At 46.1% G+C, this 14,250-nt stretch overlaps 1 protein-coding gene across 1 annotated transcript; it reads left to right on the plus strand.

Moving 5' to 3' along the window:
• The first annotated feature begins 1,252 nt into the window (after positions 1 to 1,252).
• wdr26a (WD repeat domain 26a) lies at positions 1,253 to 13,300 on the plus strand. The gene is made up of 14 exons (XM_071468511.1): positions 1,253 to 1,907; positions 3,007 to 3,106; positions 3,296 to 3,352; positions 4,059 to 4,195; positions 4,983 to 5,080; positions 6,313 to 6,469; positions 6,879 to 7,017; positions 7,097 to 7,237; positions 8,343 to 8,462; positions 8,890 to 9,035; positions 9,787 to 9,865; positions 9,944 to 10,073; positions 10,318 to 10,512; positions 11,192 to 13,300. Exons 1-14 carry the CDS (start codon positions 1,627 to 1,629, stop codon positions 11,212 to 11,214), a joined length of 1,803 nt encoding a protein of 600 aa, XP_071324612.1. The 5' UTR covers positions 1,253 to 1,626; the 3' UTR covers positions 11,215 to 13,300.
• The last annotated feature ends 950 nt before the right edge of the window (positions 13,301 to 14,250 follow it).

Below are 14,250 nucleotides of genomic sequence, written 5' to 3' on the forward strand. Positions count from 1 at the left end.
TGCAGCCAATAAAAGTGATTTATGAAGTTTCCCCAAAACACTTTTTTTAAATTATTTTTTCCAGCTTTTTAGGCCTTTATCTATAGGTACAGTAAGAGAGAGACAGGAAAGTTGGGGAGAGACAGAAGGACATGCAGCAAAGGGCCTCGGGTCAGCCTCGAACCCCAGACTGCTGTGGTTAGGACTAAGCCATAATGGTACGTGCTCTACCCCCCCCCCCCCCCCCCCCCCCCAAACACTTTGTAAACTATGTAAAAAATACTCTGCGTGATTCATATTTTCATAAAAAGTTAAAAAAAAAAAAAAAAAAAAAATGAAATGGGGCTGAAGCACATCGACACTTTCTTGACTTTCTCATCGGGAAATTCTGGAGCCAGAAAGTTTTTGTTGGGTCTCAAACTATGGAGAAATTCATTGACATAATCGGAGACAAACTGTTCTAGTAATAAAATTAAAGAGGTTTCCTTTAAAATTCTGCATTGTTACATTTTTCTAATTTCTGTGAAGATGAAATTTGTCATTTATTTTATCAGTGTATTCATGCCAGATTATTTTGCGTGGATGTTGAGAACTTTATAAAGAAAGAAAACTGGATTGAATTGATCCAGTTTCAGGACAGAGACGTTTTCATGTAATTTGAGGGTGAAGACAAAGATTTTTTGTGCAGCTGATTGTATTGACTGGGATATTCCACGTTCATAAGAAGAAACGAACAGACTCCAAACTAAACTCTGGTCACTTTGAGCAGGAAGTGCTGCCCCTAACAATACAACTCTACTTTAAAAGGACTTAAGAATAAGAAGGCAATGAGAACAAACTGTTTTTGATAAATTTGTTTGACCAGTGATACTTTGATCTTACTTTATTTTATCAAGAGTTGTTGGGGGTGGGGGTAGTTCTGGATCAGGACCTCTGGGCAGGATGGTGGACTGGGTGCAGCCAGTTCGAAGCTCTGCCTGTCTGTCCTGATTTTACTTGAACTTCACTAACTCTCATTATTTGGTCTTTTTGAACTACTTTAAAGCCCCGCAGGACTCAAAAGATAAAATACTGAACAGAACTGCACCATGATAACAAACAGACCAATCAATATTGTTATATATTATATAATATTCTTATAAAAGAATATAATGTATTTTTTTCTAAATGAATAGTCAGCATCTTAAAGGAGTAAACACTTGCAGTTAAAGTCTGCTGCCCCCTAACGGTGACGCAGCCCGCACGGACCGACGTGAAGGAATTTCCGCTGACGTCACTGCGTATGTCCATAACAGGGTTGCAGCTGTCTGAGAGCAACAATAACAAGCTGTACCCAACAACTTCACCGCGGCTTTAACGGAACCTGACAGCACCGTAGACCGACTGAGCTCACAAAATGCGGCTGTCCAAGTAACTCCGGCCTCCGTCTCTTCGTCCTCCGAGCCGAAAACCGTGTTATCGTCGCTGCCACCGCCGCGTAACAAACACGGAGACTCGGCCGTAGGGGGAGCAGGGCAGTTCGGGGCTGCATCTGGGTCAGTGGGCCTGTCGGCGGCCGTACCGGTGGTGTTGTTTTCCCCGCAGTGTCCCGCTGCGCCCGTCGTTCGTTTGTGTACACGTCGTGTGACCCGTTTAACCCGCGGTAACATGCAGTCTAACGGGGCAGGACAGGACCGGGATCCAGAGCTGTCCTGTCGAAACGGTGCTCAGAACGGTGAGTCGTCCTCCACCGGGGCAGCTCACTCCAACGGACTAGTGTCAGTCACCAACAATGGAAACACTGTCAGCAACAACAACGGAGTGTCAGCGCAGCCTGCGCCCAACAACAGCAGCGGCTCGGCGGATGTGAAGAAGAAGAAGCGCCTGTCTCAGTCGGAGGAGGATGTCATCAGGCTGATAGGACAACACCTACACGACCTCGGTCTCAAGTAAGTCGGCCGGTTAAAGCACCGTGTCCTCGGCAGCTGTCAGATGGTGTGTCACACTCATCCGTCCTGCAGCCGGGACACTCACCATGACCTCTGGACAGGGAGGAAAACAACCCAGCCCCGTGCTTCATGTTTAAGTGTCGGGGGTCTGTAGGCCTCGTAGTGGATCAGACTGTCCCGGACTGACAGGGGTGAACTTTAAAGTGGTTTTCTTTCTGTCACACATCTGCAGCGCTGTGGTGGAGGAAGCGGTCAGTCCAGGTTCAACATTAAGACACAATCCTCAAGTCTGAAAAACGCTTGATTTTTAAAGGGAGTTCGTTATGGGCTGATCAGTGACTGACACTGGGAGAGGACGAACTGTTTACATGTGGAGGGGAAACCATGTGACCCACATTCATGTTGTTGTAGTCATGCAGTAAACTGTGACGTAATGAACCCATAAAGGGGGGAAACTGAAGAATGTTTTTACACCAGTTAATATTTTCACATATTTATTTATTTATTTATGGTACAATTAAATAATTAACTGTTTGGTCTATAATGTGTCACACCAACAGCCCAAAGATAATGTTCAACATATTAAACATATAAAAAAAACCATTGTATATAAAAGATCTTGTTAATTACTTTTTTGTGGATTGAATATAGAATTAATTGACTAATAATTTCAGCAGTGAAAAGCATCATTCATATCTGCTCATAGACAGTAGCAACAGAATCAAACCTGTGGCTTAGTCCACTCTGTGCGTACTGTCACACAGTTACATGATGCATGTTAAAACCAGGTGCTGAGTAACTGATCACATCACACACATCACTGATCACATTGTGATTATTTTGGCAGATATCATGATGTGGGTCACAATTTCAGTGCGAATAATTGAAAAATTAAAAATGATGATCAAGTGATTTTTGTTGGTGCCTGTACTAAACAAGCACATCTGGAGAATATTATTCGTAGGTCGACTTATGGTCTTATGTTGTGATACATTTTACCTCTATCAATAAAATGCAGCTCCTGTGATTTTGATGTGATTTAGATTATATTTTGATTAATTGTGCAGCCCTTACTGATATGACTTGATTGTGTCCACAGTCAGACGGTGGACCTCCTGATGCAGGAGTCCGGCTGCAGGCTGGAGCACCCCTCTGCCACCAAGTTCCGCAACCACGTCATGGAAGGAGAGTGGGACAAGGTGCAGCTGAGTTATCTGTGATGCATATCCATACTCTTAACATATAGATGACAGTAATCTGTGCACTGTATCGTTGACTGTATCATGATCTGATTAATATGGATGTATTTTACTAAAAAAAATAGATTCTTTGCTGGTCAACCTAATCCAGTAAACCTGACCTCACTCTCCTTCTCCCTCTCTCCACAGGCTGAGAGTGACCTGAATGAGCTGAAGGCTTTGATGCATTCTACAAGTGCTATAGTGGTAAGTGACAAGTCCAGCAGTCCTCAGACCACCACAGACTGTTCTGTCTCTGTTGCTGTGTCGTCTCATCATGTGAATACAGAGACAAAGTGAGAGAAACCAGCTGTAGTAAAAGAGGGAACCCATCAGCTGTAACCTGACTTAAATCCTGACCTCAGCAGTGAGAACATGGAGCATGCTAAGACTGTGCACATCCTGGTTCTGGAGCTCAGTGGTCTGAGACTCACACTGCCTCAGGTTCATTCTGCCTGTGCTGCCTGGACCAGAACAGAGAGGCTTCTCTCAGTGTGTCTGACACTCAGCTGTGGTAACAGTAACCTTTCTAACATCCAAGGTTTAGAACTGGACTTTAGCTGAGGGGTCTTCTTCAGTAGAGACCTGTTGTCCACGCTGCCTGGTTATAATCCAGCCCTGGTGTTAGGTGAACGTACAGCAACATATAAAACAAATGCTGTGAAATGTGAGAGGTGACCCACTTCAGTCTCTGTCAGTGAAGATGGTCCTGTGTGTGACTGACAGTCCATCATCTTCAGTAGGGACTGGTTCTAGTGTGAGGACCAGGCTCTACCCTCAGGCTTACAGACTGTTGGACCGTCTCCAATAATAGACAGAATAAACTCACTTCAGTGTGTTGGTAAAGAAGAGTTTGAGTTTGATGTGGCCTGATGACATGATGACCACTGTCCTCTTTTGCCCCCCTCCACAGAGGATGAAGTTCCTCCTGCTGCAGCAGAAGTACCTGGAGTACCTGGAGGACGGGAAGGTCCTGGAGGCCCTGCAGGTCCTCAGAGCTGAGCTCACCCCGCTGAAGTACAACACGGAGCGGATCCACATCCTGAGCGGGTAAGTCCACCAGCTGACAGGGGTCAGACTGGAGAACTGATCAGTGTGTCCAACACTTCTCCATCTCATCAAGCTTCCACTTTGACACACACACACACACACACACACACACACACACACACAGGACCTTTTACATGTTTATGTCTTTTACTCTGTTTAGTGAAACATAATCTCCACATCTGCATTATCAATAATGATCAATGAGGATGGGTCAATAGTATCAATAATGATTGATCAGGGTGGGATAGAAGTGCAGCTTCTGTAAAACTGTTTCTAATGCTCCTCGGCCAGGTGGAGACAGTTTGTCCTCCTGCTGAAGACGGAGACAGCTGGACAGCAGGAACAGAGGCTTCAGTAGTGTTGACATTGCCGTCTTTAGATAGAGACCTCATAGCTGACCCCCCTGCACCACACAGCAGAGACCACTGTGTCAGTGCATCCACACAAGGTCCAGCAGAACACAGACTGATCCTGAGTCAGGCTGCAGCACAGGGACACCAGGGGCTACAAGGTCATCTGACCCCACTGTGTGACAGAGCTTCAGTGTCCTGAGCCTGAAGACATGTCTCAGTCACTCTGTTAAACATCTCACTGCTGTGTGGTGCAGGGGACGGCAGCATCATGTCAACACTACTGAAGCCTCTGTTCCTGCTGTTGGTCCAGGACTGAAAATCTAACTTCACTGTCCTGCTTGTTTCTGATGTGGAGAACAGGTCAATACGCTGACAGGGCCAGGTGTGTGTGACTGTGTCTGACCGTAGCTGAGAAGTGTCTCTGTGTGTTGAAGGTACCTGATGTGCAGTCATGCAGAGGACCTACGAGCCAAAGCTGAGTGGGAAGGGAAAGGAATGGCATCCCGAACAAAGCTGCTGGACAAGCTGCAGAGTGAGTGCAGTCTGACTCACACACAGTCCTGCTGTGTACTGTATGTCTGTACGTTGACCTGTGATCACTCACAGCAGAGGGTCAGACTCATGTACAGTGCAGCTGCCTCCTACAGGACTTTAACAGCTGTTTCCTGTGCAGATGAGAGTAATGTACAGAGTTACATCACACTCTGTGCAAATAAGAACATTCTATATTATTTAGTATTTAGTAGTTTAATCTTGGTCATGGTGATCCTAGAATATAACATTGTATTGATAATATAATGTATCATAAAGACCTTTAGCTAATATTACATTTACAAAACTTCACTCATTCTTTAAAGGTCCACACAGTCTAAAGGTAGATGTCCATGTGTTTTTTGATTATAAAGCAGGTCAGGTTCTATATTAATACTGTGAAAGTATCAAGTCCACAGAGAAATGCACACAACCTGTATTTAGAAACTGAGCCTTAAAACCAGCCGTCAGGACTTCTGTAACTTTGTGATGTCACAACAAAGCAGTCATTGCCCTCAGGGATTCCCCAAGCCCCGCCCATCTGGACCCGCAATACAACCTTGCAAGATTTGGTTTCTCTGAGTCGCCAGAGAGGAGATGTAAAATACTGAGATGATCTTAAAACCACAAATATATATTCTGATGGATATCAACACTTTAAATAAAACAAAGAAGAAGAGTAAAATATGGACCTTTAACAAATGAATTTAAACTTTCCTCACTAGTTGTTCAGTACTGTCTCCTGGTCTTGGCTCAGTATTGACACCATGAAACACAGACTGGAAACACTCAGCTTGTTGTGCATGTACAAAGTTTCCACAACTGACTGAAGACTCGCACATATAAACTTCTCTGTGGACCTGCAAAGGAGGAGGGTAACTGTAGGTCAGAGGCTGGCAGTGGAGCCAACACACACACACGGCGTTCTGCAGATCAGCAAGTTGATTTGTTGATTCAACTCCTGTCAGGAGGCAGGCTCACAATGGACAGAACAAACCTAAACCTTCCACATACAAGTATAAAAAAAATAGACACACACACACACACACACACACACACATGTTCACCTGCATTACGCCTGGAGAGGAGAACAGTGACTCTGAGAGGCTGTGGTTGATTCATGATGATCCTAGTGACAGATGTGCTGAATATTACACATTAGTATGTTCTAATAAAGCTGTGCATTATGATCTGAACTTGTGTGTGTGTGTGTATGTGCGTGTGTGTGCACAGCCTACCTGCCTCCCTCAGTGATGCTGCCCCCTCGCCGCCTGCAGACTCTGCTGAAGCAGGCGGTGGAGCTGCAGAGAGAGCGCTGCCTCTACCACAACACCAAGCTGGACAGTGGACTGGACTCTGTGTCCCTGCTCCTGGACCACGCCTGCAGCAGGTACAGACCCACACACAGAGGACTGCCCTCTGCTTTGAAATAAATCTCCTTTTGTATATAGAACCAGTTCAGATCAGGGTTTTCCTGTTTCTAATGAGTGAAGTACAGAGTTCTGCACTGGGTCCCGTACCTGCAGGTACTGTGAATTTTATATTGATACACGTGCACAGAGAATGAAGTAAATGTTAAGACAAAAAGTAACGAAAAGAAAAGAGAAGGAAATTAAAATGATGAATTAACACAGGACATATACACATCCATACACAGCAGATATTTATACACACAGACATACATATAAACAGACACTTCATTTAAAACTGAAGATAATAATGCACACAACTGTTTTAACAGCTTCAAACTGACAAAATTATTGTGTGTGTGTGTGTGTGTGTGTGTTCCTTAACTGTAGGAAACAGTTCCCCTGCTACACTCAGCAGATTCTCACTGAACACTGCAACGAAGTCTGGTTCTGCAAGTTCTCCAACAACGGCACCAAACTGGCAACCGGGTCCAAAGACACCACAGTGATCGTGTGGCACGTCGACATGGTAATCAGTCTGCTCCTCATCAGCTCCACCTCACAGCTGAAGTAACTGGATTCATGACTGTGTGTCTGTGGCTCCACAGGAAACCCAGCAGCTGAAGCTGATGAAGACTCTGGAGGGTCACGCTTACGGAGTTTCATACCTGGCTTGGAGCCCTGATGATGCCTACCTGATAGCCTGTGGTCCTGATGACTGTTCTGAGCTGTGGCTGTGGAACATACAGGTACAGCACCTGACAGAGGTGCACGTCAGCTGGTCACTGGGTTCCCTCAGGTCTGACTGAACGGTGGTTGTTGTACATCAACGTTCACCGGTCTCGGACATTAGTTAATTGTTAGTGAACTGAAGGTGAACATTGCATATAACACAAATATTGTGACATCACTAGACACTGACATGATGATTTGATGATGTCATCAACAGTATCATAGTTGATAGTTAGAAACAGTGAGACTCTTAAAGGACAAGTTCACATTTGCTCTGTCTTTCATACATTAAAAGATTTTATGTCTCCATGGCAATGGTCAGAGCTGGAGGAGGTATTATGTTCCCAGGTCATCCCACTCTCATGAACAACGCTATATCTCAGTAACGCCTCACCTTTCAACATCTTCAGATATGATACAAATGACCAATGGACTCAAGGATGAACTGATATGATTTTGGTGGTCAAAGGTTAAAGGTCGAGGTCACTGTCACCGCACAAAACATGTTCTTGGCCGTAACTCATTAATTCAGTCACTAATTATGACACAATTCAGCACATATGTCTAACAGGCGAAAATGAAGTGATGACCTTAAATATCTAAAAGGTCAAAGGTCAACTTCATTATCATGTTCTGATCATTACTGAACGCTGGAGCTGTAACCATATTTCCTGTAACCTGATTGGTTGGTGGAGGAAACAGCCAGGAGCAGGTGATTCTGGTTGGTCACCCTGCTCTTCATAGTGGCTGTGGACAGATGCCCACTGAGTGACTGCTGTGTGACAGACGGAGGATTTCAGCTGAAGTGAATGTGAGGTGGTCACATCGGGTGGATCTCCTCCAGTCTACTGGAGACAGTAATCTGTGGGTTTTTACCTGCACACGACTCATTAAACTTAAACCTGAAGCTGCAATAACCCAAAAATCTAAATATTGATCAATGCAGTTTTAAGCTCAGTGTGTTTCTTCCTGCTGCTGCTCCAGTCCCCTCCAATTCTGCAGGAGGACAGTATTAAGAGAGAGTGTTTTCAGGTGATGAGAGGGTCACATGACAAACCTCATCATCAGTGTGTTGCAGAGTGTGTGGTGTCTGATCTGTGTGTCTCCTCCTCTGCTGTGCAGACGGGGGAGTTACGGACTAAGATGAGTCAGTCTCATGAGGACAGCCTGACCAGCGTGGCCTGGAACCCAGATGGTAAACGCTTCGTCACTGGAGGCCAGAGAGGCCAGTTCTACCAATGTGTGAGTATCTGTCCCAGCACATGCACACTCATGGTGTCAGAGCGTCACACACTGGACTCATTTAACAGAGCTGTTAAATGAGTGTGTGAAGCAGCCGGTCCAGATCTCAGTCTGATACTGACTCTGAGAACACATGAACGGGTCTTCTGTTGAGATGATGTTTGTTCACTGGACCAATGGTTCCCAAACTCTCTGACATCAGGGACCTAAACTGACACAAGTCAGACCACAGAGCTGTCTGATCAGATTCAGGCTTTTAGGTGTTTTATTACAGAAAGTGTTCAAACCCACAACAGTCCAACAGTGTGTCACTGTGAGATACAGTAAAAATAAATGACTGTCGTTCAGATACAGAAGGACTTGGTCTCTGCAGCAGTCTGGTGTAGATCCTAATACTGAATTAATGTTTTTTCCTCCTGACTCCCAGGACCTGGACGGAAACCTGCTGGACTCGTGGGAAGGGGTCCGGGTGCAGTGCCTGTGGTGTCTGAGTGACGGCCGGACCGTCCTCGCATCCGACACCCACCAACGTATCCGAGGATACAACTTTGAGGACCTGACGGACAGAAACATGTAGGTCACACCCTGAGAAACCTGCTCTTTAATGAGACCTGGTGTCTGATCAGTCAGGGGTCAGGTGGAACTGAGAAGGAAGGAGGCAGAGCGGAGACTGAGCGCATAACCAAGACCAGATCGGAGAATGAACCATTTCACAGACGTCTGAAGAGAAGCTCTTTGGCTCACAGTCAGTTTCTGTGCCCAGTGTAGTGGGAACTCAGGTTTCACTGGTCAGAGCCTGAAACTGGTTCCTCCTTCCTCCTGTACTGAATCCAGGATCGGTTTTGAATTGAGAACTGATCCTGAATCTAATCGTGATCCAAGACTCAGAGTTAGATTAAATCCTGAGATTCCCAAAGATCCCGAACATCTTACTGCACGCAACTGTCCATGTCACACCTGCTGTTTGGTTATTTGTGTGTGAAGTTTAGACAACACTGAAGCTGCTGTTGTGGAGTTGAACATTTTTATTGGTCCGTTTTGATTGGTCGGTGTTGAGTCTATCTCAGTGAACCTGGAGGGAAATTCTTCAGATTCAGCTCAAACATTCACTCAGACTCAAGGTTAGAATTTTAATGGTCAGAGGTCAAAGGACAGCTTCATTGTGACATCATAATGTTCTGATATGGATGTAAACTGGAAGCTGACTGGCTGGTGGAACTGGTGCGGCTGTGAGGTGGTGATTCTGCTTCCTCCAGTCCTGGACCCGGGGCCTCTGTGTGTGTTTGTTGTGTTGTGGATGATGTTGTGTGTTGTGTTGTTGCAGAGTGCAGGAGGACCATCCCATCATGTCGTTCACCGTGTCCAAAAATGGGAGGTTAGCTCTGCTGAACGTTGCGACCCAGGTGAGCAGCTGCTCCACTTTCTGAATCTGAACCAGTTTCTACAGAGACCTGTGTCTCAGTGAATCCTGTGCTCTGTAGGGAGTGCACCTGTGGGACCTGCAGGACCGCGTGCTGGTCAGGAAGTACCAGGGGGTCACCCAGGGCTTCTACACCATCCACTCCTGCCTCGGAGGCCACAATGAAGACTTCATCGCCAGCGGCAGCGAAGGTGAGACCTTCAGTACGATCCTGATGTTTCCATGATGACTCTGATCCAGATGTTGCTTCTACTGTTGTGATGATGTTTTATTAAATCCTGATGAGTCAGTTCAGAGTTAATGTGTCCCCACATTAAGTGTGAGAGAGAGAGGGGGCTTACTGGTCACACCTGCAGTCTGAGACCTGGTCCACATCATGAGTAAACAGGCTGTCATTGGTCCTTTAAGTCTAATCCGGTCCCTGTTTCCTGACAGACCACAAAGTTTACATCTGGCACCGGCGCAGCGAGCTGCCCATCGCAGAGCTGACCGGTCACACCCGCACGGTCAACTGTGTGAGCTGGAACCCCGTCCTGCCCGGACTGCTGGCCAGCGCCTCAGACGACGGAACTGTCCGGATCTGGGGACCCGCCCCCTTCCTGGATGTCCAGGATGCAGAGGGGCTTAATGGTACGAGCATGAACAGCAGTGTACATGGTTGTTGGTGCAGCTCAATGATGGAATCAGTTCACTGCTGTCATCTCTGAGCCACTGCTGTCAGGACGCACAACACTACACACACTACACACACAACATACATGACACACACAATACACACAAAACAAACACTACACACAGGACACGCACTTCACACACTTCACACACTTCACACACTTCACACACTTCACACACTTCACACACGACACACACTTCACACGCTACACACAGGACACGCATGACACACTTGACACACACACTACACACACTTCACACACCACACGCATGAGCCCATGTAATGTAATGGTGGTGTTGGTGGAGTTCAGTCATGAGTGTACAGACCACAGAGGAGAGGCCCAGCCCTGTGGAGAGTCAGTGCTGAGCCTGAAGGTGGAGGAGCAGTGGGGTTCATTTTAACTGTTTGCAGGTGTTGGTGAGGTCAGCTCATTGACTTGTATGTCAGGTGGAGCTGTAAAAAGCATCCTGACACGGCTCCCTGATGTTCCTCAGCTCAGTGTACAGGGCTGCAGCGATGGTGTCTGTTTGCGGGAAGTTGGAGGGAAGATGACTTTAATGAGATGTGAGACTTTCAAAACATTTTATGAACTAATGTAAGTGTGACCTGTCTCCTTCTGTCTCCTTCCTGTCCCAGAATGCTGCAGCATGGACAGCTGATGATCTGCTGGACCTCTGAACCTGAGGAGCATTAAGACTCTGTAGACACTTGAATGGATGAAGCGGGGAAAGCTTTGGTGATTGGACAGCTGCTTCTTGGAGGCGGGGCCGGCAGGGCTCCGTGTCAGGATGTCACAACACATGTGATGATGTCAGACTCAGTCACATGACTGAGAGCAGAGCCGGCCGATGAAGCTGGGCTCCAGGACCTCCAATATCTGACTCACCTCCTCCTCCTGTCTGGACCCGTTCCCTCAGCACCATCCAGGACCACCCACTTCCTCTTATTTATTATCTGCTACATTATTTATTCATGAGTAGTTCACTGACTAGTGCTCGGCTGTGGTGGTGCAGCGGTGGGTGTAGTTTTCTTCAGTCTCAGTCTCTGGTTCCCTCCGTCTCCTTCTGAGGAGATTTTAGCTGCAGGGACATCTGATGCTGTCACACTTGAAGAAGAGGATGTGTTCATTTTAAAATCTGTTATCTTGTCTTTTTAATGCGCCACATGTTGTTTCCCCTCAGCTTTCCTGTGCAGAGCCAGAGGAAGAACAGTGTTGATGAGCATGTTGCACAGGACGATGTGTTTGATGGTAACTTGTGTTTTACACTTGCAGTATATCTATTAAATGTGTTGAGTGGCTGCTGCTGAGGGTACACAGCAGCTGATGTGTCAGCTGTCAGCTCTCCGTCCTGCTGTCAGTGTGGACTCCCTCCTCACTCTGCTTCTGTCGCAGCCTCAGCATCTTCACAGGAATCTCTCTTCCTTTGCTTCAGTTGTTACATGTTTAAGTTTCATTTATTATCACTGTGTTTGTTTTTTTTAATTTCCTTCATGTGGAGCTGTGACAGTGAAGGAGACGCTCCCTGATGCCCCCAAAACCTCAGCTCACATGTCATCTGCTTCAAAAGATGAGGCTGGAGTTCTGTTTCATATGGTGTGTGTGTGTGTGTGTGTGTGTGTGTGTGTGTGTGTGTGTGTGTGTGTGTGTGTGTGTGTGTGTGTGTGTGTGTGTGTGTGTGTGTGTGTGTGTGTGTGTGTGTGTTAGTCTGTCTCCCTCCTCTTTCTCAGCTCTGAAGACATTAATCTACAAATATATACATTGATTTTCATTGAGTCTCAGTAATTTACTGAAACAGCTGATCACTAGTTTTTATCAACAGGAGGAAACAGTGTCTTTGTTGGGAACCATTTTCAACGGCGGATTAATCCACATTTGGTGCTATAGTGAGTGTTTGGGGCAGTGGGACGGTGTGTGTGAGACTCAGGCAGGCTGTAGACACACACACACATACACAGTAAGTACTGGTTCATGATAAAGAAGTTCAGCCTCATCCTTTGAGTTCACAGTAACACACTGATGGAGTGAGGGTTTCACAGTGTGTCAGTGTGTGACACATTTGTACACAACTGTAACATAAAGTTATGATGAACTTGACAAAGTGTTTCAGAGTCAGGAGAACAGTCTTGCCTGATGTGATGTTCAGTGTGATTTGTGCTGTATAGTTGTATGTTATGGCATGTATTATGTGTGCCATGTTCCACTGGCGGACAGGATGAAGAGATGTCCAGGGTTCCCACACCTGGTTCTGTGAGGTGTCAGCAGCACCTCACTGTACCACTGTGGGATTGTAAAGCAGCACGTTCACCTTCACACCTGCTGACACAGAGCATCTGTTTAAAGCTCAGACAAAACCACGTCTGTTTGTTGTTGGGACGTTTTCACAAGCTTTTTTCAAAACCAGGATGACACCTGCAGGACGGTGAGGACTGTGGGAACCCTGTTCATCAGCCCAGGCACATCACAGCCATCACCAGCTTCAGCTCTGCCGTCACAGAACACACACAACACCAGATGTCACACACAGATGTGTTCCAGCTTCTTTCTGCGGTTTGTTCATTCTGAGTATTTCAGGCTTCTCTTCTTTTCTCGCTGTAAGAAGCCAAAGTAGAACTTTGTTTGCTTGCAGGCAGTTTTACATTTTAAATGTGTTACTACAAAAGTGATTGTACTGTTCTGTATTGTTCTGTAGGAGAAGTATTATGTATGCATATTTTAAATAAAGCATTCAGGGTTTTAAAATGGAATTCACTCTGAAATGTCCTTCACTTGACTGAACATGTGTATATACTGTAAGGTTATATACACATACAGTAATCAAAGTATTCAGACCCCTTTTTCACTAAAATTTTTAAAAACATTTTCAACTCGTCAGTATGGATGACTGAGTGTAGATCGAGGGGGAAAGTTAGTCTGACTCCAGAGCTGCAGGATCAAGTTCATGTGGCCAAAAACATCAGCTGCAGCTTTAAGATTAATGCAACAAGAGCAGAAAGTCTGAACCAGGATCAGAAGCACTAATGACTGAGCGCAGATCACATGACTGCACACGTCACTGCTGTGGTTGTACAGGCAGCACAGTTTTACTGCAGCTGCACAGGAGGAGCTGGATTAAAGGTGAGTAGCCTGTGATACTGTATGTTTATAAAATGAAGCCTGTTAAAATCTCTTGTAAAGCACATTGTAGACCGTCTAAAAGAGATGCATGATTCCAATCAACAGTAATCCATCATAAATAATTATCCATCCATCCATCTTCTGCTTATCTGAGGTCAGGTCGCAGAGGCAGCAGGCTGAGCAGGGTATTCCAGATGTCCAAGGCGTTCCCAGGCCAGGTAGGATGTGTAATCCCTTCAGCAAGTTCTGGATCTACCCCGGGGTCTCCTCCTAGTTGGACGTGGCGGGGAACCCCCAAAGGAGGCGTAATCAGATACCCAGACCACCTCAACTAGGTGTCACACAGTCGCATGGTGGCGACTCTCATGTCCTCCAACATAACGGTGCTCAGCCAGGGGCTTGTGAGTATCCCCACATCTGCCCAGCACTTGTCACCCTGGGCAACTCTGGGAAAGGAGAGTCCAGCCCCTCTCCAGTGCGTACAGGTGAGCCCAACTCCATCTAGTGCTACATCTCATAATTTATCACTGACTCAAAGCAGACAAAAATCAATTGATGTATAGCCTTTATATCTGAGATA

This window comes from Trachinotus anak, unplaced genomic scaffold, assembly GCF_046630095.1.
Source record: "Trachinotus anak isolate AG129_WGS33_773 ecotype Australia unplaced genomic scaffold, CSIRO_AGI_Tana_v1 ptg000032l, whole genome shotgun sequence".
NCBI classification, from domain to species: Eukaryota; Metazoa; Chordata; class Actinopteri; order Carangiformes; family Carangidae; genus Trachinotus; species Trachinotus anak.

Excerpts from the sequence above, each read along its gene's own strand:
- wdr26a (XM_071468511.1), top strand. The coding sequence starts at position 1,627 with ATGCAGTCTAACGGGGCAGGACAGGACCGGGATCCAGAGCTGTCCTGT. Across the intron at positions 1,908-3,006 it reads CTACACGACCTCGGTCTCAA|TCAGACGGTGGACCTCCTGA; the intron begins GTAAGTCGGCCG and ends TTGTGTCCACAG. Across the intron at positions 10,513-11,191 it reads GGATGCAGAGGGGCTTAATG|AATGCTGCAGCATGGACAGC; the intron begins GTACGAGCATGA and ends TTCCTGTCCCAG.